The following is a 21,710-nucleotide window of genomic DNA, read 5'->3' as shown; positions in this document are numbered from 1 at the left end:
TTAGATCCCAAAACCCATCGAAGAGGAAGAAAAAACACACATCAATTTTCTACAAATAAAGAGGTCAAAACATCAAATGTTCGTTAGGGCCTTTCTCCTGTTTATTGCCAAGTCCCCAGCCCCGTCCTGCCCTGCTCACTCCTCATCAGCCCCAGTGGAAGGGGGCCAGGCCCACCCAGTTCCAATCAGGCTCCTCTGCTGGGTGTAACTAGTGGACGGTGTGCAGGCAGCTGGTAGGCAAATCCTGTCCCAGTCAGTCCAGCTTCAAGTTCAGCACCAGGGCATTCTGGCAGGAGAAAAAGGGCCAGGAGCAGGTGTGGGGAACAATGAGGGGCCACCCAGACACAGACGGGGATGGACCGGGGCGTGGTCAGGAATGAAATCAGCTCGGTGTTTAAGAACGAAGGATGGACTCTGTGTGTGGGGGGGCGGTGATTTGGGAGAATGTCATTGAAACATGTATAATATCATATAAGAAACGAATCGCCAGTCCAGGTTTGATACAGGATACAGGATACTTGGATCTGGTGCACTGGAATGACCCAGAGGGACGGTATGGGGAGGGAGGTGGGAGCGGGGTTCAAGATTGGGAACACGTGTGCACCCGTGGTGGATTCATGTTGATGTATGGCAAAACCAATACAATATTGTAAAGTAATTAGCCTCTAATTAAAAAAAAAAAAAAAAGGTGAAGGATGGGGCACACCTGGTGGCTCAGTGCTTAAAAAAAAAATCTGCCTGTCAATACAGGAGACACAGGTTCGATCTCTGGTCCAGGTAGATCCCACATGCCACAGGGAAGCTAAGCCCATGTGCCACAACTACTGAGCCTTTGCTCTAGAGCCCAGGAGACATAACTACTGAAGCTTGTGTACTCTAGAGCCTGTGCTCTGCAACCAGAGAAGACACCTTAGTGAGAAGCCTGTGCACTGCAATTAGAGAGTAGCCTCTGCTCGCCGCAATTAGAGAAAATCCTGTGCAGCAATGAAGACCCAGCACAGCCAAAAATAAATAAAGAAATGTTTAAAAAAGGAAGACTGGCCTTAAGACCCTTCACCTCTCTGAACCTTGAGTTTCTCAACAATCAAGTGAGGAGAAGCATCCCTACCTCCCAGAGTAGAGAGATCAAATGAGAAAAAGGTCCATTTAATGCTCCAAGTGCAGTGCTTGCTGTGCAAGGCAAAGCTAATATTTATGGAGCATTTACTGTATGCCTTTAAGTGAATTATCTCCATAAATCATCACAACAGCTCTCCAGAGTGGATACTATATTATTCTCTCTATTTGAGATGACAGAAAAATAGAAGCACCGAGAAAGAGGAAGCAATTCGTCCAAGGTGGCAGAGGAGGACAGTAGCAGAATTCATGTTTCCTTCAGGGGATCCCTGGCTAAGGGCAGCCTCCAGATTCTGAGAGGCAGGGTCTTGCTCAGGAGATTGGCAAGACTGTACTGATGGCCGCTGCCCTCCTTAGTCCAATGCCCTCCAAGTTGAGAATGGCAGGCTCTTGCTCATTGGCCAGAAACTTTGGCTGAACTGGCCTTTCCCACCTCCTTTCCTCACCTCAGTTATGTCCAGCTCTGCCAGGTTGTAGTTCATGTCCAGAAGGTCAGGCAGTGGGAACCCGACTTGGAGTACATCTGAGAAATATACGAAGAGTTATTTCAGCCTACCTGCTCTGCAAGTAAGTGGCTGCCTGGAGCAGCATAGTGGGAAATAGTGCAGTGATTGATTGATGATGTCTGCCAGCTGCACAGGCCTAGACACCATCAGCAAGATCACCACCGACTTGCGTCCCAGGGCGGAGTCAAGATCTGACTTCCGGTATCGGGTCAAAGGTCAGAGTCCAAGTTGTTGAAGGGGCCCTTGTCCCCAGGCAAGTGATATTAACATGACTTTAGCCTCAAAGATTCAGTATTGACTATCTACTCCCTTTTAGGTTTCCTCATTTGGGGCCAGTGGAGGGCCTTAGAGACCACCCTTGTGACATCCTTTCCTGCTCAGAGTGCTTCTTGGCACCAGCAAAACCCTCACCATTGATGACTGGGATGTAGGCTTCTTGGAGAAAATCAGTGATGAAGCCAGTCAATTTCTTCTCCTGGCGAGAGAGAGAAAGAGAAGATACCCTCATCTCATCGTTCCATTAATTCAACAGATTTTTTTTTCAGCTCTTAGTCCAGCTGAGTCCAAGGACCACAGGAACGAATTTTAGAGACATCAAATCACATCAAAACTGCGTCTGACTGTTACACTGTAGACTGATGCCCTTCATTTCTGCTTAGCTCCTGTTCAGTCCATGGGGTCGCAAAGAATCAGATAACGACTGAGCGACTGAGCACACACTACTCCTAACTACATCAGGTTCTGTGTTGGGCCCTGAGACTACAGAAACTAATAAAAATAGCACCTGGGCTGGGCAAACAAGCTCAGGTTGCTGCTATGCACAACAATGCTTTTAAAATCAATCTAGGGAGATGTCCAGATTCTATCCAGAAAAGAGAACAAAGACTCAGAGAAGCAAAGCAATTTTCCCAAGGTCACACGGTCAGTCAGGAACCCCAAACCCCACAATGACCTACTCTATTCACTCTGCCTCCATTTCAGAGCTCTACCCTGAAATCCCAAGGTGAATAGGCCCAGTTTTTTGCTTTTAAGCCAGACCAGGCAGAAGTACTTGGGATACTTACCTTGAAGGGGCCAATCAATGAGGACTTCCGGGACATGCTCAGTAATCTGCAGAAGAGAGGGAACCAGGGAGGAGGAAGGGCAGTCAGAGCACTGGAGAAAAGGCATCTCAAATACCCCCGGCTCCTCTCTGATGGGGAAGTCCCCTTATAGCCTTCACACTAGGCACTCCTAAGTCTGTTTACATGCTACCTGTGATGGGGCACTCACCACTTTTTCTTACAGCCCATGTTGTTTCCCACAGCTCAAACCACTGACTTCTCTCATTGGTCCTGACTCCTCTCTTTGGGACCCAAGCTCTGTCTATTGCACCTGCCCAAGGCCAGATATGCAGAGGTTTGCAGCTCAGTTAACCCGTTGCAGACTTCCGCAGTACACAGAGCTGGGGTCCTTCACAGGGTCCCTCCTCTGCACAGCTTCTGGTGGCACTAATGCATCTTGGCACCAGAACAGGCCATATGACCATCATCTGCTGGTTCTATCTTCCCAACATCTATTCTTTACTCCAGTAACAGAGTTTCCATTTCCTGAGCCTCTCTATCCAAGGCATTACAGTGGGGTGAGCACATCACCCAGACCTGGCCAATCAGAGCATTCGCTCTCTAGAGTCATAAGTTCAGTTCAGTTCAGTTGCTCAGTCATGTCTGACTCTTTGCGACCCCATGGACTGCAGCACACAAGGCTTCCCTGTCCTTCACCAACTCCCGGAGCTTGCTCAAACTCATGTCCATTGAGTCAGTGATGCCATCCAACCATCTCATCCTCTGCCATCCCCTTCTCCTCCTGCCTTCAATCTTTCCCAGCATCAGGGTCTTTTCCAATGAGTTAGTTCTTCGCATCAGGTGGCCAAAGTATTGGAGCTTCAGCATCAGTCCTTCCAATGAATATTCAGGACTAATTTCCTTTAGGATTGATTGGTTGGATCTCCTTGCAGTCCACAGGACTCTCAAGAGTCTTCTCCAACACCACAGTTCAAAGGCAGCAATTCTTCGGTGCTCAGCTTTCTTTATAGTCCAACCCTCACATCCATACATGACTACTGGAAAAACCATAGCTTTGACCAGATGGACCTCTATTGGCAAAGTAATGTCTCTGCTTTTTAATATGCTGTGTAGGTTTGTCGTAGCTTTTCTTCTAAGGAGCAAGCGTCTTTTAATTTCATGGCTACAGTCACCATTTGCAGTGATTTTGGAGCCCAAGAAAATTAATTCTCACACTGTTTCCATTGTTTCCCCATCTATTTGCCATGAAGGGATGGGACCAGGTGCCATGATCTTAGTTTTTTGAATGCTGAGTTTTAAGCCAACTTTTCACTCTCCTCTCTTTCACTTTCATGAAGAGGCTCTTTAGTTCTTCACTTCCTGCCATAAGGGTGGTGTCATCTGCCAGGAGGTTATTGAAATTTCTCCTGGAAATCTTGATTCCAGCTTGTGCTTCATCCAGCCCAGCATTTCACATGATGTACTCTGCATATAAGTTAAATAAGTAGGGTGACAATATACAGCCTTGATGTACTCCGCTCCCAATTTGGAAGCAGTCTGTTGTTCCATGTCCAGTTCTAATTGTTGCTTCTTGACCTGCATGCAGATTTCTCAAGAAGCAGGTCAGGTGGTCTGGTATTCCTGTCTCTTTAAGAATTTTCCATAGTTTGTTGTGATCACACAGTCAAAGGCTTAGTCAATAAAGCAGAAGTAGATGTTTTTCTGGAACTCTCTTGCCTTTTGAATGATCCAGTGGATGTTGGCAATTTGATCTCTGGTTCCTCTGCCTTTTCTAAATCCAGCTTTAACATCTGGAAGTTCACAGTTCATGTACTGTTGAAGCCTGGCTTGGAGAATTTTGAGCGTTATTTTGCTAGCACGTGAGATGAGTGCAATTGTGCGGTAGCTTGAACATTCTTTGGCATTGCCTTTCTTTGGGATTGGAATGAAAACTGACCTTTTCCAGTACTGTGGCCACTGCTGAGTTTTCCAAATTTGCTGGCATATTGAGTGCAGCACTTTCACAGCATCCTCTTTTAGGATTTGAAATAGCTCAACTGGAATTCCATCACCTCCACTAGCTTTGTTCATAGTGATGCTTCCTGAGGCCCACTTGACTTCACATTTCAGGATGTCTTGCTCTAGGTGAGTGATCACACCATCATGGTTATCTGGGTCATGAAGATCTTTTTTGTACAGTTCTTCTGTGTATTCTTGCCACCTCTTCTTAATATCTTCTGCTTCTGTTAGGTCCATACCATTTCTGTTCCTTTACTGAGCCTATCTTTGCATGAAATGTTCCCTTGGTATCTCTTATTTTCTTGACAAGATCTCTAGTCTTTCCCATTCTATTGTTTTCCTCTATTTCTTTTCATTGATCACTGAGGAAGGCTTTCTTATCTCTCCTTGCTATTCTTTGGAACTCTGCATTCAGGTGGGTATATCTTTCCTTTTCTCCTTTGCCTTTCACTTCTCTTCTTTTCTCAGTTGTTTGTAAGGCCTCCTCAGACAACCATTTTGCCTTTTTGTGTTTCCTTTTCTTGGGGATGGTCTTGATCACTGTCTGCTGTACAATGTCATGAACCTCCGTCCATAGTTTTTCAGGCACTTTGTCTATCAGATCTAGTCCCCTAAATCTATTTCTCACATCCACTGTATAATCATAATAGGTTTGATTTGCTGCTGCTAAGTTGCTTCAGTCGTGTCTGACTCTGTGTGACCCCATAAACGGCAGCCCACCAGGCTTCCACGTCCCTGGGATTCTCCAGGCAAGAACACTGGAGTGGTAGGTCATACCTAAATGGTCTAGTTGTTTTCCCTACTTTCTTCAATTTCAGTCTGAATTTTGCAATAAAGAGTCATAGTGATTAGCTTAGAGTTGGTCATGTGATCCACACTAGACCAATGAAAACAGCCTTTGAGATTTTGTTAGAACTGTTAAATAAGAGGTCTCTCTTCTTATTGGGGTCACTTTGCCACCAATTTTGGGGAGCGGCTGCCTGAGAATGTCCAACAAAGTAGACAGCAAAAACCAAGGGAAGAGAGGGATAAACTTTGAGAATTTTTGTGCACCTAGATCCAGCCATGCCTGAAAGGTGAGAACTACTGCTAGAGATTTTAATTATATGACTCAAAAGTCCCTTTTGGGCTTAAGTGAGTTAAAGTCAGAATTGTCTCTTACAACCAGTAGAATCTTGGCACCCAACACATCAGACAAGAAATTATGACAAATACAAAAATTATTCAGCAATTGAATACAAAACTAGACCTCACACATAGATAGAGCTCTATAATTGTTGACTGTTATCAGTATAAAGAAGGTGTTCCTAGAGAAGGTCATATTTGAGGTGGGCACTGACTAGCAGGTGGCATTTGGATGACATGGGTAAAAGCCTGTTCATGAAAAAGGGAACATGATCACATGATCAGACTCACTGTGCAAGAGCCTAGTGGAATAGTGGGAGCAGTGGTGGGAGAATTTGAGAAGGGCCTTGAAGGCCAGGCTAAGATTTGACAAAAGATCATGCACACAATGGGGAGCCATTGAGAGTTCTAGCAGGCATAGAGACCAGAGAAGCCTGGCAGTGTGGGCTGTGCTGGCTGGGTCAGAGGAAGGCCCTGGAGCAGGAAACCAAGTGGTCTTGGTGGTGCCTAGGCAGGGGTACAGGGATGCCAACCTGGGCAGCAGACTCCTACCTGTCCAGAGAGGTGGTCATCTGCAGCCGGTCCTCATGAACTGAGTACTGGATTTTCAGGTTGAAGTGCTGACACAGAGTGGGGGGAAAGCAGGAAGAAGGCAGTGGGTCCCCCATCAGGGCTGGTAAAACCAAGGGCTCTACGACCTTCCCAGAACCACCACCACTGCCAAGACAGAGCAAGTGTCTTCCTCTCTGCCCACCCCACCCTCAGGACCTGAAGCCAGCAGTCTCCCCATTCCCCTAGCCCAGGATCCTCATCCTCCCTGTACCCAGCCCACGACAGCACTATCAGAAATCCCGGCATGATTGTGGGTCCCTGAACATACCATGTTATTGCTCCAGGCCACATCCTGTTACTCTATCTGGAGTACCCTCCATCACCAACCTCAACCCTTTCCCTGGCCAGATCCTGTTCAACTTTCAAAACATATCTCAGGCATCACCTTCTCTAGGAAGTCCTCTGTGATTTCCTCAAAATAGATTTGCAATCTCTTTAGGTTCCTATAATTCCCTGAGTGAGACTTCACTGCCCTTATAGATGCTAATGAATGTCGGAGGGTGGGAAGTTGAACAGGAAAGAGAGGGAGGAAAGGAAGGAAGAGAAAGAAATATCTTTCTAGTCATTTGGAGGTTCAATTGCAGAGCCCAAAATCAGACAGTAGGTGACAGTGCCCAGAAGGTTATGACCAAATAATCAAGATTAACTAAGAGCCCTTCAATCCATTACTTGACTATGAGCTAAAAGCCCACCCTCCAGCTTCAAATATCCATGAGTTGGGCTTAGCTGGGAAAAAGTCCACTCACAGTTTCCAGGACAAAGAGGGATACAGGCGGCTTGCCCCGCCGCCGTGCAGCAAACATCTCCAGGGTGCCGTGGAGGTGCAGCAGGCTCTTGCCTGTCTTCATGGTGACCTTGGGGGGCTTGTTTATCCTGATCTGGGTCACCAGGGGTTTCGGCTTGGGATAGGCTTCAGCCACCTACAGAAACCAGGAAACTCCCCTCAGGGCCAATCCTCAGACTGGTGGTTTCCATTGAAACTAGGAGTCTGACATGAAATAGGTGATTTCTGCCTTGGAAGTACTATATGCAAAGGCTGGAATATGTCTATCAGGAAATAAAGGAAACAAAACAGAAAATCTGACTATTTCTATATTGGACATAGAAAGTACAATGCACAAAACCTGGGTGTTCCTGTGGGGGCCCAAAGACTACTTTACAGAGAAGTTGGGATGATTCCACACTGGACAAGGGAGACATGGTATTGAAAATCCATTTGCCTGGATGGAGAACAGGGCAGGTGATTGTGGTGATTATGGATAGCTGGGGCACTTACTTTAGGGATGAAGCCAGCCAGTGTCACAGTGGTTTGGGGGGGCAGCTCACCGATCTACAAAATAATAGTCAAGGTTAGGATTACTGAAGGCTTCCCTGAGTCATCCTAACAAACCTCTCCTCTGACTTAAAAAGGCATGCCCTCTGAGGTCCTTCATCAAAATAGTTATCACTCTTTGATTAAGTAGATAATGAGCGCCTGGAGAGCCCAGACTGTGGCTCACACATTCCAATGCCCATAGCTCTGAGTACAAGATCATGCACTAAGAAAATTTTGTTTGATGAAAAAGTAGACAGAGAGATGGGAGAATGGGTAGATGCAATGGATCAGAGGATGTGGGTGAAGGGATTCATAGATGGATAGGTGGATGGAGCAAAAATATAAACATATAAGTGGGTGAATGGATGGGTGGATTGATGGATAGGTGTTTGTGTAGGAGAATGAATAATAGATAGCAGGTGGATGGCTGCATGGAGGCATGAAAGGAATAATGGAGAAGGGAGGATGGGTGGGTGGGAAAATGGTGGAATCATCTGATAAATGGATGGGAGAATGGATGATGAATGGATTGATGGGTGGAGGGATGAATAGAAAGGTCCACAAATGGATGGGGGGTGCATGGATGCAAGGATGAATAAAGGGATCAGTGGGGATGAATGAATGAATGGATGGATTGATGGCTGGCTGGCTGGATCAGTAAATGAGTAGGAGAATGGATAATGGAGAACTGGATGAGTAGATGGGTGGGTATCTGGGTGTTTAGGCGGTAAACGGCAGATACATAGATTCATTCATTCAGTAGTATCAGCCCCTGTTCTAGGTATGGATGGTATGGAGGGTTGGGTGGATTCTAGCTAAAAGGATAGAGTCTAGGACATGACTACATAGTAATAAGACAGACTGGAAAAAAAGCAGGTAGATGGATGGACAATGCAGAAGAGTTGTAGGTTGGTGGATAAATACCTGGTGTGTGGACAGTTGAATGGATAGATGAATACACAGTGGCTACATGGACAGAGAGATGGCGGATGGTGGGGTGAAATGATGACAGAAATCCGTCCTGGCCCCTCCCAGTCCTAGCATTACTCACAACCCCAGGATAATTCTCAGTCTGGCAGGGACTGTCATTACAGGGGGCAGATGCAGATATCGGGGGTGTGGCCACTGGGCAGCTCACCATCGTATCCTTGACTTTTACATTAAAGGACTTCTGCAGAAGAGCAAGCTCTGCTGTGAGGAAGGCGGCCGAGAGCAGCAGCTGTGAGGAGCCTTCAGCATAGTCCTCAGGGAACTCAGCCCCTCCGGCATCCGCAAGCTGGATGGTGTTGCCCTTTTGCTGCTGCACCACAGGCTATGGGACAGCCAGGGGAGAGACCCTCAGCCTTGACCATGGGCAAGTCTCAGTCCTCCAAACAAATGGTGCTCAAACCATCCTAGTGTTAATTACTTAGTCATTTGACTCTTTGTGACCCCATGGACTGTAGCCCACCAAGCTCCTCTATCCATGGGATTTTCCAGGCAAGGATGCTGGAGTGGGTTTCCTTCTCCAGGGGATCTTCCTGACCCGGGGATCGAACCCAGGTCTCCTGCACTGCAGGCAGACTCTTTACCATCTGAGCCAACAGGGAAGTCTGTGGTGCCCAAGTCAGCAAGTCATGAGATGGTTGAGCCAGAGCAGCATGCAGTGGCTCAACTCTCCCAGCATACAGATGGGTAGACTGAGACCCACAAGGATAATGGAGTCAATCACTGAACCACTGGCAGCTCCTCATAGGATTGTGTAAGTAACATCAGTTAATCTGACTCTAACTGATTAGAGCCCTCGTTTACTATTTTAACCTCAAGAGAACGAGGTAAACGGAAGACAACATGCAGCCTGTAAGAGTCCCACTGGAGGAAGACTTCACAGGGAGATGACCACTTGGGATTCTTCTTTCCATTCCTGGGAGATGCAGTCACCTGGTCACCAGGGTTCTGGAGTCCTGGGTGAGGCCCTAGCCAAATCCTGCCTGCCTGCTAAGCTGGGTGCTCTCTTCTATACAACGACAGTGGGCAAGCCACTCACTGGGAGAAGCAGGGAGCCTCAGGGGTGTGGGTGTGGAGTTGGCCATCCAGAAATTAGCTCAGGATTTGGGGTTCGTACTGAGAGCAGAAAGAGAAAGAGGCCCTTTCCACCCTCCGCAACCCCAGCCCATCCACCGGCCTTGGCAGAAGCAGCCCCCACCACTCAAGCCAGTGAGACCTCTGCCAGCTGATGCCCTTTGGTGCTTACACTGAAGTCCACTTGAATGTAGCTGGGTGTTGTGGTCGGTACGGACGTCAGGACATATTGGACAGTGCCCATCTGGCCCACAGGCATGGGGGCTGTGCAAAGATGAAGATTCACTCAGAGAGACACCAGCCCAAGGACAGCCTGGAGAAGTCAGCACCAGCCAGCTGCCACCTGAACCTGGCCTGGATGCCAGGACCCCGGCCCTCTCTGTGACACAAGGCAAACTGCTTAGCATCTCTGGGCCTCAGTAGTTTCATCTGCAGAATGGAGGCAATGGTGCCTGATCTAGAAAATCATGCAACCTCATATCACCCTGCAGATACAGAGCTTGAGCATTTACCAAGGGTTGTCCAGCTCAGTTCTCACAACAGATTGGTGGGGTCAGGATTATTGGTTCTATTTTACAGATGCACAGATTGAGAATTGGAGGAGTGAAATAATGTCCCAGGCCACTCTGCTGGGCACATGAACCAGTTTTCCTCAGTCTCAGCCATTGGGGTTTCTCCTCCTGGTCTTGGGGAGCCCTGTGGACCCCACAGTGATAAAGGTTCCCTTAGCAAAGGGAAGGGTGGGGTTACTACTGGAATTGCTCTTCGTGGTACAAGGTTTGTGGATGAGCTATTGTGAACAAAGGCTGCTGTCCTTGGAGTCTGGGAGGGTAATAGATGGAACACTGGGTGGAGGGCTGAGAGGTAAGGACACCAGAGCCCCTCAGGGCCTAAGGCTCCCCATCTGGGCATTGCGGGGAGGAGTGGACTCCATGACCTCAGACCTCCTGTAGTCCCAAGGCCGGGCCAGGAGCAGGTACTTGAATGGGGAGTGGGACATCCAAAAATTCTAGCCATCCTGCTGACCCCATGTGGGAGCAAGGCATGGCTAGGGCTACATACCGTTCAGGCTGGCCCACTTCTTGTTCACATACACCAGGACTGCATCAATGGCAGGGCACATCTGGAAGAAGAGAAAGCGCTGGGCTGAAGGGGGCCCTGAGTGGAGGGCCCCATTCTCACAGCTGAATGTTACTCCACGGGGAGTCTCAAGGGCCCTGGTGGGATAGAGACTGGAGGGGAACCAAAGCCACAAGTCATACAGAAAGTCAATGGCAGAGCCCCAGGGACTGGTACACTCAGCAGGGTTGGCAAGCTGTGTGATACCAGCTGCTGTTTTCTCCTCCTCTGCTTATGGCAGACATCACTAGCTGATCACGGTACTTCCTCTCACTGAGCCAGCCACAGCCTCAGGAGCCTCCTCAGCCGCCAACAGTCGATGGAACAGCCAAGATGAAACGCGCTTGCCAGCCCTGATCTAAGCAGTGCCGGGGAAGAGGGGCGGAGGCTCACTCTGGGCACTCACCAGACCAGGAAGAACTTTGTGTAGGGTGCTGTCCAGGAACTTGTTGACCATTTTGGGCAGCATGCTGGACACAGAGGATGGGGCAGAGGCATAGATGGCAGGAAGTTAGACACAGGACATGGCTAAGGAGTTCAGTGGCTCAGGAAGTGGGATGCTGGGTCGGGCTGGCAAGGTGGACCGAGCCTTCCTCCCCAATCACAGAGAACCTCACTTGCTAGGCAGGTTTGTCTTCACGCTGACCAGGATGATCTCACAGCCCTCGCTCTTGAACATGGGGAGGCCCGTCTCCTCGTCCTGCAGAAGCCGGTTGGTGGCTGTGATGTTCAGGACCACGATGATCTCCATGTTCCCACCCATGAAGCTGGAGGGGGGGCAGGCAGGCATCAGGGCACTGCTGCCACTGTGGCCAGAATCTCAGCCTCTCTGAGAGGGTGAAAGGGTGGGAGACCATGCCATGGGACAGAAAGAGGGATGGGACCTGCCCAAGTTCACACAACCAGCCTTTCCTCTCCTCTCTTGCTTTGGTGAACTCCTACACATCCTTCAAAACTCTGCTCTGCTGTCATCATCTCCCCAAAGCCTTTTCTAATCCCCAGCCCCTACACCCTGTCAATATTTCTTCTGTCCCAGGCCAATCTATCAATCTGTGATCATCTGTGCTCAGGTCTGGTTCCCGTCAAAGGTAGGAACCAACTTTGCATTATCTCAGACCACAGCATGGTACACAGTAGGTACTCAATCAATGGGCATATAAGAGTGAGACAAAGAGGCCATTGTCCTTTCCCTCTCACCTCCGTGCCATACTCACCTCTTGCCGGTGATGGTCATGCCCGTGGACACACACTGGAAGACGCCCACCCCGGGCATGAAGTTCATTGTGATGACAGGCACCAGCACATCCTTCACTTTCAGACTGGGAGGGGCACACATTTGAGCAGTGAGAACTGGACAGGTGAGATCCCTCAACGCACTCCTCCACCACTTTGCTGGGAGGCCTTGGGTAAATCCCCCGTCCCGTGTCATAGGGATAAACCTATCTCTGAATCAGTCTGTACACAGAAAGCTCTCATTGTGGGTGAGATGACATGTGGCTTAATTTGTGACCCTGGGCTGCTCCCTTCCCTGATGTAGGCCTCGGTTTCTCCACTGACAAAAAGAGGAGGTTTGCTTAGATCTGAGTTTCTCATCACTGATGCTACGGACATTTGGGGCAAGACTATCCTGTGCTGTGGGCTGTCCTGTGCATTGTAGGATGTTTCATAGAAATCTTGGCTTCTGCTCACCACAGGGACTAGATGCACCCCCCTCCCCCACTATACAAGTTGGGACAATTAGAAATGTCTCCAGACATAGCCAGATGTCCCCCAGAGGCAAAAATCACTCCTGGCTGAGAACCACCAGTCAAGATCCGGGATAACAAAGTTGTGGCACATTTACTTCCCCTGCCCACCCAGAGCTCTTGGCAGACATTGCTAATCAATCACACTGCTATTTCCTGCTAAGTCCAGAAAGTGTCTCAGAACCCTCCCCAGTACATCATTCCACACAGCCCCTACTAATCAATCCCGTATGATGCAAGCAACAAAACTAGTTTGCACCTGTCCTTAGATGATCGTTTCCATTCAGCCACTGGAGGATTTTTCATTCAATTTCACCTACATTCAGCAAGCTACTGCTGGAGTTTGACTTTTCAACTTCACTTCCTCCTCCCAATGGCCCTGCTCACAACAGGACTAGAATTGTCCCTAGTGGGTGACTGAGGGGACTGAGGTCCAGGCAAGAGCAGTGACCTGCCCAAGGTCACACAGCAAGCCAGCAGCAAAGCCAGAAAGAGGCCCCATGTCCTGTATCAACTCTTTCACTCAGGTCCTGGGCATAGCATTACCCACCACCCTCTGCCCTAACCACCACCCCCTTCCCCCGGCCCATGAAGCTCCTCCCCTGCTCACTCAGTGATGCCCTTGATAGGCTTCATCCCTGGGCGATTTTGGCCTGCCTCAGCTGCCATCTTCTCCAGGATATGACTCTCATCCATGGCATTCTGGACCTCTGGAAAGGAGAAGAGTCAGATAGACCCTCGCCTGGGCTCTTTACTGCTTCCTTCCCTCACCATTCTCTCAGGCATCCCAGAAACAAGTCGTGTGCAGACCCTGCCCTCTTCCAGCCTCACGGGGGAGACAGAGTCATCAACAATAACAGTAAAGAGTGATGAGAGGAAGGAGAGGGTGGGACGAATTGGGAGTGCAGCATTGACATACAGATGCTACTATGGTAAAACAGAGAGCTAGTGGGAACTCTCCCCCGGAGAATGCCATGGACAGAGGAGCCTGGCAGGCCACAGTCCATGGGGTCGCAAAGAGCTGGACATGTCTGTGCAACTAACTTTCACTTTGTTCAGTGGGAAGCTGCTATATAACACTGGGAGCTCAGCTCCATGCTCTGAGATGACTTAGACAGGTGGGATGGGGAGAGGGCATGGGAGAGAGGTCCAAGGGTGGGGGGGTGCATATAGGTATACTCATAGCTGATTCATGTTGTTGTACAGTAGAAACTAGCATAACATTGTATACTCCAATTAAAAATACAATAAACAATACAGTGAATTCTACTGGAAAATATTTTGGCAGAATCTATGAAAGCTGAAGATATACATATTCTATAACTGTGAAATTCCTCTACTAATTACATACCCAACAGAAACATGCTTGTGTTCAACAAAATGTGTATTTTGGAATTAGACATTGTAAAATAGCTGTGTTTTTGAGTACCACATAAAAATTCATCATTAAAAGAAGAAAAGGTGATGAGAGCCAGTACTGCCAGTACTGTGGTTACGACTCCACGTTCCATCGCAGGGAGCGCAGATTCAATCCTTGGTCAGGGAACTGAAGTCCCACATGCCGTGGAGTGCAGTCAAAATTTTTTTTTAAAAAGCAAGAAAGAAATATATTGTAAATAAAAGTGATGAGAGCCATAAAAAGTACACACAGCTAGAAGAACCACATGACAGGTTTGGGCCGGTAAAGAAAGAGCTGGGGAAGGCTTTCCAGGAGGAGGTAAGCTGTCAATTGGTCCTTAAAGGAAGAATAGGATTTTCACCAGGAAACAAAGGGGTAAAGGAGGTGGCTCAGGGCAGAGGATGCACCAAGGGCAGAGGCGGAGAGAGGGGAAGGAGGTGGCGTGGCGAGGGAGGAGAGAGGAACACGGGGTGGCTGGAGTGGGGAGGGCAGGACTAGACTCTGGAGCAGTTTCCAGGGCACATCATGGAGGCCTTGAACCGCGAGTGAGAGGGCCGACATTATGCTGTAGCCCAGACACTCTCAAACCGGGGTGGTTAGGGAATTCAACTTGGAGCTTGTTAAAGTTGAGATACTGTGCCTGAAGCCAAGACATTCTGATTCCCCAAGCCTGGGGGCCCCCACCCCAAATGATACTGTGCCAGAAACACCCTATAATAGTCACAGGCTAGTTCCCAGAGAGGGGACAAATCCTGAGCTGATGAAATCGCTAGCTCTTTGGGCCTGGATGTGACTTCCCTAAGGGTCACAGAGCTGGGGGTGGAAAATACCTTTGAGTAAAGAACCCTCAGAGCCTTTTCATCTCAATTTCACCTGAAGTGTGTTAGTTTCTGAGTCGTGTCCGACTCTCTGCGACCCCATGGACTGTAGGCAGATTCTTTACCATCGGAGCCACGGGGAGTTTGTATCACAATTTCATTTGATCCTGCCCCAAAAGGACAGTTTACCATTTTACATTTTTTTAAGTATAGTTTTTATTTATTTGGCTGCACTGACTCTCAGTTGCAGTGTGCAGGATATCTAGTTACAGCAGGCAAACTCTTAGTTGTAGCCCCTGGGATCCAGGTCCCTGACCAGGGATGGAACCCAGGCTGCCGGCACGGGGAGCTCGGAGTGGCCTCTGGACCACCAGGGAAGTCCCGCTAATTTGCATCTCTTTTCATTTTACATTCACTGAGGAGCACACTGGCAGCACAGAGAGGGTGACTGACTTGCCTGAGGCCACAGAGTAAACTGTTGGCAGAGCTGGGATTTGGCTCATGTCTGTCACCCCGTGACCTGCTTGTGGACACCAACCCCTGCCATCAGGGCCAAGGAGAGGCTACAGGAGGCAGAATTTAAAGCTCTGCCTTCAACTTGTTGGGGGACCTTGGGAAGGTCCCCCTATTTTCTCTGGGTCTCAGTTTCCTCTCCTCTCTGTAAAATGGGAGAATAACACATTGCCTATAAGTTTACTTTGAGGATCACAGAGCACTCAAGTCTATGTAAACACGAGCAGTTGCTACCTAACCCCAGTCACACACCTCCCACACCCTCTGCCAACATCCAGCGCCAGCTCACCGCGATTCAGGACGTCCATGCCCAGCCGCAGCAGTGCCCCAGTGTCTGCTCGCGTGGGAGTCAGCAGGCTGCAGAGCGCCAGACACAGGATCCACAGCATGGCCCCGCCTGTGCCGTAGGGCCTGAATTGGGTGCAGCTCAACAAGCCCTGGTTCTCCCGGGAGCCTCTCATGCTCCAGAGCAGACGGAGCCCCCTGGGTGATCTCGGAAGTCTAGGAGCCTTTGGACTCCAGCCAGTTCAGAGAACCTCATGCCTGCCTCCTCCCAAAGGGCCCAAGGGTGTCCGGATGAAACACCAGGCCTTCTGGAGTCACCCCGAGCAGGTCACTTCCCTCTCTAAGCCTCAGCTTCCTCATCTGTGGGCCTGATGCATTCTGATCAGCCTGCCTGATGGGGTTGGTGGGAGGTTTAGCTGCAATTTTTCACGTTTTCAGGTGTGGCTCAGAGAGCAGTGCTGGGGCCGCAGAAGGAATTCCCTCCTGGTCCTGATCCAGGAACTCCCCATGCAGTGCAGCGTGGGAATGGGGGAACCCTCTGCTTCCCTAGCCCTCCGACAGCCTGGGGCATCCCCCACCTCCCCCAGCTCAGCCTCCCTTCCAGGAATCTCAGTTCACAGCCCCTTAAGGCCCCTGGAGACAATGCCTCACCAATAGGGAAATCAAGGCATAGTTTGAACCAGCGCCAAGATCTCACAGTCAGTGAGTAGAGAATCAAATGATGACCTCTGACCTCAGATCCTTCAAAACTCCCAGGAAACCCCCTTCCCATCTCTGGGCTCCCAGACAACCTTTCTTCCTGTAGACTACTTACCAAGACCTGAAATTCTTCCAACCAGAGGCAGAGTGTTTATTTCAGGTTTGAGCTGTGGCTGAAAAGAATCAAGGTGGGGCAGCTACTGAGGCTGGTCTGTGTCACCAAAGAGGAAGAGTTCCCAATGGACTCCAGCCTTTATGAGCCTTTATGGGACAGCCAGCTCAGTCACTGACCCATAAACAGTCGTTCATTCAACTCACATTTACTGAGTCCCCACTACGTGTCAAGCAGGCCGGGCTACAGGGTACACACAGCAGAGACAGTCCTGCTTGTCCTGAATCTTAGAGAGAATCAATCGAATGGGATACAATGTGTATGAGGGATTAGGGAGTGGGGGTGGGCATCAGGGAAGGACTCTCTAAGGAGGAGATGTTTAGGCTGAGGCCTAAAGGATGCCAGTACATAAAAAAAACAAGGAGACCATCGAGCCTACAATCAACATTTGCTAAGTGAAACCGTGTTCTATTTGTCTCTTGTCCCATTCAATTTTTAGATATCTATCTGAGCTTGAAAATAATCAATCATGGTGTTTCTTCTACCCCTGTGAACAAGCCTAGTGCCAGATCACTGAAGTTCATCCTGTGGGTGACTATGGAGTTCAGCACCTGGCAGCAGAGCTTGAAGGGGCTGGGTAAAGGTCTTCTCTAGCCCTGCCCTACCCCCAAGGTGGGGAGACTGAGCCTCAAGACTGAGTGCCACCCCAGTCCCCCCATTCCCAGACCAGAGCTGATGTCAGGTGTCAAGGCCACTCAGAGCAGGGATTTTTGCCCTCTTAGAATAATAAGTGGCTTGAGGAACACCCTCTCCAGTATTCTTGCCTGGAGAATTCCACGACAGAGGAGCCTGGTGGGCTACAGTCCATGGGGTCACACAGAGTTGGACACGACTGAGCGACTATCACTCACTGAGGAACACAGTGTGTTTCTGGGGCAAAGGGTCAATGCCAGGGTTTTGTTTCTGGCTGTGTTGTGCTTTTGCCTAAGCCTCCCTCCCTCAAACAACACCTGCCTCCTCCTTGCTTATCCCTCAAGTCCTAATTTCAGCCCCTGCCTCCTCCACCAGGAAGCCTCCCCCAACCTCCAGCTCCCTCCAGTCTTGAAGACCGTAGTTGGAACCTGAGCATGTATGTATCTGATCCATCCCCCCAAGATGAGTGTTTCCTGCTGCCCAGCCCCATCTTCTACTCACACTATTTCCTCCGTCTGGAGTCCTTCCTCACTTTCTACTTGCCAAATGCTCCCAGGTGCCCCCTACCATAACTGTCCCCCCACCCCCTGCTGCCTCAGCTCAGCTCTGAGCTCCTGCAAAGCAGAGCCTCCCTTGTCTCCCACTGGCCTCAGATGGAACCCAAAGAGGCACCCCAGATCTGCTATCTCCTTGATCTTGCCCAGGTCCTACAGCATCTGAGGTTTGTGAATGTCTGGTGGCTTCCTGTCAGGTTCAGAGCACTGGGTGGGAGTCAGGACACAGATCCAAGCCCTGGTCCTGCCACCCGGTTACTGTGTGACCTCAGGCAAGTCTCTTGCCCTCCCTGAGCCTCAGTGTTTTCATCTGTAAAATGACAGGGCTGAAAAAAACACTGTCTGGGGAGAGGCCCACAGGTAGAGCCTATCCTTACCTTGCCTGGGGATGTCCTGCTGATGACTGGCCCCTGGCTCCCCACCCTGGGATGAGGAAGCCCTTATATTTGGGAGCCTGATTAGCTGCTTGGATAATTAAGGGTTTAATAAGGCCCAGATAATTATCTAGAGGCCCAGAGAACAGGAGCCCCAGTGCTCACGTGACGATTCAGCCTGTTCCAACATAAATAGCACAGAGGACATGGATGGCTGCCCCAGGGCGGGCGCTGGGGAGGGGATGCGGTCGCCAGAGAGGCCGTCGGGGCTCACACTGCCCCTCCCCGAGACTCAGTGCCTCCCACAAGGCTGGACACACTGTTGGCACTCATTCCGTTCATGTTTACCTAGGACCCACTGTGTGCCAGGCCTGTGCGGGGGCGAGAGATGCCACACCAAGCAAAGGAGCTGCGTTTCCTATCCTAAGGGGGCTCCTGGAGCCCAGGGGGACAGGCCATCTGCAAGTGGACAGCACAGAGCCAGGTCAGTCCTGGGGAGCTGAGGGTGGTGGAAGCCAGTGAACTGGAGGGTGGGACAGGGAGAAAAGAGGGGGTTATTCCACAACAGAAGAGCCCTGAAGCAGAGGGTGTTGGAGCTGATACCTGAGGGGCAAGCAGAGCCAGTGCTGCAAGGCAGGGGAAGGTGTTTCAGGCAAGGAATCAGTGGGTGCAAAGACCTGGGACATGCGGGCTAGACCATCATGACTGGGCCCCCTGACACTCACAGGGGGCAAAGAGCTATGGCCCAGTGGTGTGTCTTCAAGGGAGACCCTCTTGGAGGAGATGCCAGGAGGTGGTAAATGCTGGCATGAAGGCTTTCTCCAAATCTGGAAGGCAATGAAGGCAAGTTGACCCCAGGGCCACAAGACTAGCTGGCCACAGAGCTGGCGTTAGACCTGGGGCCTCAGGGTGCCCAGCCTCTGCTCTGCTCCTGGCGAGACCCTTGAGGGGCATGGCTGGGGGCACCTTGAAGGTGATAAAGAGTCCCAGGGGGCTGCTGGAGAAAGGGGTTTCCGTCCTCCAACCTAAAGGGAGCTCACAGGTGTGGAAGATCGAGGAAGCTTCTGTGCCCATTGTGCACAGAGGGCTGCTGAGGCCAGAGAGGGGTGAAGGCCTGTCTGAAGTCCACGGGCCAAACCAGATTGGAGTGAGGGAGAGAAGGACCCAGGTCAGCATAGCCAGTCTCCATCCTGATGTGGGCCCTGCGCTGGAGGAGCCAAACTACAGATAGCATCACTTTATCCCTGCAGATCCACCCTCTACAGACAGAGGCACCAGCAGGCTTCGCCTCCTCCTTGCATGTAAATCCACTCGGGTGTGCCTCTGATCACCCAGCCCTCCCTGCCTCCCCCAGGGTGGTCCTGGGTATTAGGGGGAAGGTGGAGGCAGGAAAGACATGGGATGGTTGGGGTGGGGGAGGCTGAAGAAACCCCTTTGCATGGGTTTGGGGATCTGGGCCTCAGTCCCAGCCTCTGCGCTCACAAGTTGTGTGTCCTTGGGTAGCACCCTCAGCCTCCCTAGGCCACAGTTTTATCCTCTTTATAATGTGGGGGCACAAATAATGAAAGCATTGCTCAGAGGGAAAAGGACAGTCATGCCATCCCCTCTTTCTCTAAGTTCAAAGTGGCCAGAGAGGAGGCAATATCCCTAAAAATAAATTCCTTTAGGGACACACTGAATCTTTCCTGGGGCCCTGGGTTATCACATGGCTTCAGTGTCCCCGGGGAAGCCTGGTTCAGCCAACCTGTAGCTAGAGCCTCTGGAAGCACCTCCGACTCAGCTCTCATGATGGTGATAGTAATAGTAACAAGAGGGCCCCTTTATTGTGCACCTGACCTGTGCCAGACAGAGTGCTGAGTGTTCGATATGCACTAGTCCACTTAAGGCAATGGCACCCTACTCCAGTACTCTTGCCTGGAAAATCCCATGGGTGGAGGAGCCCGGTAGGCTGCAGTCCATGGGGTCTCGAAGAGTCGGACATGACTGAGCAACTTCACTTTCACTTTCCACTTTCATGCATTGGAGAAGGAAATGGCAACCCACTCCAGCGTTCTTGCCTGGAGAATCCCAGGGATCAGGGAGCCTGGTGGGCTGCTGTCTATGGGGTCACACAGAGTCGGACATGACTGAAGCAACTTAGCAGCAGCAGCAGTCCACTTAATCCTGAAGACTACCCTATGAGGTGGGCACTCTGACAATTTTTTCCATTTTACAGACAGAAACAGAGGCTCAGAGAGATCAAGCCACCTGCCCAAGTTACAGCAAGTGATGGCAGAGCCAGGAGCTCCAGAGCCCAGGCCAGACATGCTAAGGCATACCCAAGGGAGCACTGCCTACCTGCTGACCTCCTTTCCCTGCCCCATGCCCCTGCATCGCCCTGCCTGGTCCCTACCAAAGCTCCAAATCCTGCCATCCTTCCAGGACCAGCTGCGGCTTCTTCCTCCAGGGAAGAAGCCCCTTCCTCTCCCACCTCCCCCCCACCCACACCCCTCAGATACTGGAGACCAGGCCAATCCTGAAGATCAGCAAGGGTGACTCCCAGTTCAGACACCCAGCCTACAGGGACTGGACTCCACGCGGCTTCCCAAGCTCAGGGCTGGGTAAGCCTGGGCCAGAGCTCCGGCATAAACACAGTACAAGCATCTCACTCACCACATGCTTATTATGCACTTGCTGTATGCAGGGCTCTGGAAAGGTCAGAGAGGGGTGGTGGGGAGAGAAGCCGCAGACACTAGCCACGGTCGTCAGAAACTGAAGGGCATCAGAGTCACCAGGGCAGAGGGGTTTGCTCATGGCCAGGGAGACCGCCTGTGAGCTGATGGGCAGGGTAAACCAGGGCAGGTTAAGGTGGCCCAGGCAGAGCATAGAGCCCGAGGCCTAGAGCGGAAGTGTGCAAGGTGCAGGGTCGAGGTGAAAGGTGGGCCTCGAGAAGGTTCGTGAAGGAGCCAGACCTGAGAACGCACCCTTCAGTACAGGTCTGTATACAGGACTCAATTCTGAATTCTTTTCAGCACGTCTCCTTTAGCATGAAGCTAACCAGAGGGCACATGTCGGGGAGGCATGAGAGAGCAAGGGGCTTCCTGTGATTTCCGGTGGGGTTGAGGTGAGCCGTGTGGGGAGGAAACCATCCAGCAAAGCTCGTCTCAGCCACCCGCCCAGACTCGACCCCTCTGGCTCAGCCTGGGGGCAGCTTTTCTGCAGCCCTTTCCAAATAAGCCAAGGCCCTCCCCAAACCCGCACCCTCCCGCTGTCCACTCACTCTGAGGGCCACTGGCCTATGACAGTGCCCACAGCCCTCAGGCAGCTGCTCTGTGTGTGGCTGCCACGTCTGCAACTCACAACCACTACCTCTCCTCGCACACCCTCCCCTCCCCCGTGCGGCTTGCCCCAGGGGGCTCTGGAGGTCTTTGTGACCACGCCACAGCTTGTGGGATCTTAGTTCCCCGACGAGGGATTGAACCCAGGTCCTTGGTAGTGAGAGCATGGAGTCCTAACCACAGAACCGCCAGGGAATTCCTCGAGGTCTTCGTTGCCATTGTTTGCCCAGCAACCCCAGGCCAGCTCTGACCTGGTAGCGAACCCCCCTGCTACCCAGTACACTG

The 21,710-nt window shown here is 50.7% G+C and overlaps 1 protein-coding gene and 1 long non-coding RNA gene across 4 annotated transcripts; one reads left to right on the top strand and one right to left on the bottom strand.

The window, feature by feature from the left end:
• Positions 1–79: 79 nt before the first annotated feature.
• BPIFB6 (BPI fold containing family B member 6) lies at positions 80–17,514 on the bottom strand. Of its 3 annotated transcripts, XM_061437268.1 has the most exons (16): positions 16,491–17,514; positions 15,681–15,788; positions 13,272–13,371; positions 12,131–12,235; positions 11,534–11,683; positions 11,323–11,386; positions 10,860–10,920; positions 9,970–10,061; positions 8,875–9,048; positions 7,698–7,751; positions 7,168–7,341; positions 6,362–6,429; positions 2,687–2,732; positions 2,034–2,097; positions 1,563–1,639; positions 80–286 (listed from the first exon to the last, which is right to left on the bottom strand). In XM_061437268.1, the coding sequence occupies exons 2-16, from the start codon at positions 15,778–15,780 to the stop codon at positions 254–256; spliced, it is 1,362 nt and encodes a 453-aa protein (XP_061293252.1). In that variant the 5' UTR covers positions 15,781–15,788; positions 16,491–17,514; the 3' UTR covers positions 80–253. The 3 variants fall into 3 exon arrangements, with proteins under 3 accessions (XP_061293252.1, XP_061293251.1, XP_061293254.1); XM_061437267.1 differs by lacking the exon at positions 16,491–17,514 and having other exon boundaries at positions 15,681–16,248; XM_061437270.1 differs by lacking the exons at positions 8,875–9,048; positions 16,491–17,514 and having other exon boundaries at positions 15,681–16,248.
• A 16-nt stretch (positions 17,515–17,530) lies between these two features.
• LOC133259592 (uncharacterized) lies at positions 17,531–21,340 on the top strand. The gene is made up of 3 exons (XR_009740458.1): positions 17,531–17,616; positions 18,461–18,592; positions 20,324–21,340. It is a non-coding gene; the product is annotated as an uncharacterized LOC133259592 (long non-coding RNA).
• The last annotated feature ends 370 nt before the right edge of the window (positions 21,341–21,710 follow it).

The sequence above is a fragment of the Bos javanicus genome, chromosome 13 (assembly GCF_032452875.1).
Source record: "Bos javanicus breed banteng chromosome 13, ARS-OSU_banteng_1.0, whole genome shotgun sequence".
NCBI classification, from domain to species: domain Eukaryota; kingdom Metazoa; phylum Chordata; class Mammalia; order Artiodactyla; family Bovidae; genus Bos; species Bos javanicus.
The sequence above is the reverse complement of the archived record's forward strand: the minus strand, read 5'-3'. Positions and strand labels throughout refer to the sequence as shown.

What these genes read in the sequence shown, in the direction of transcription:
- BPIFB6 (XM_061437267.1), bottom strand. Translation starts at nt 15,852, where the DNA reads ATGAGAGGCTCCCGGGAGAACCAGGGCTTGTTGAGCTGCACCCAATTC. An exon ending in CTACATCCCAGTCATCAATG is followed by an intron (nt 1,640 to 2,033) that starts GTGAGGGTTTTG and finishes TATATTTCTCAG; the next exon opens with ATGTACTCCAAGTCGGGTTC. An exon ending in CAGAGCTGGACATAACTGAG is followed by an intron (nt 287 to 1,562) that starts GTGAGGAAAGGA and finishes TTCTCCTGCCAG; the next exon opens with AATGCCCTGGTGCTGAACTT.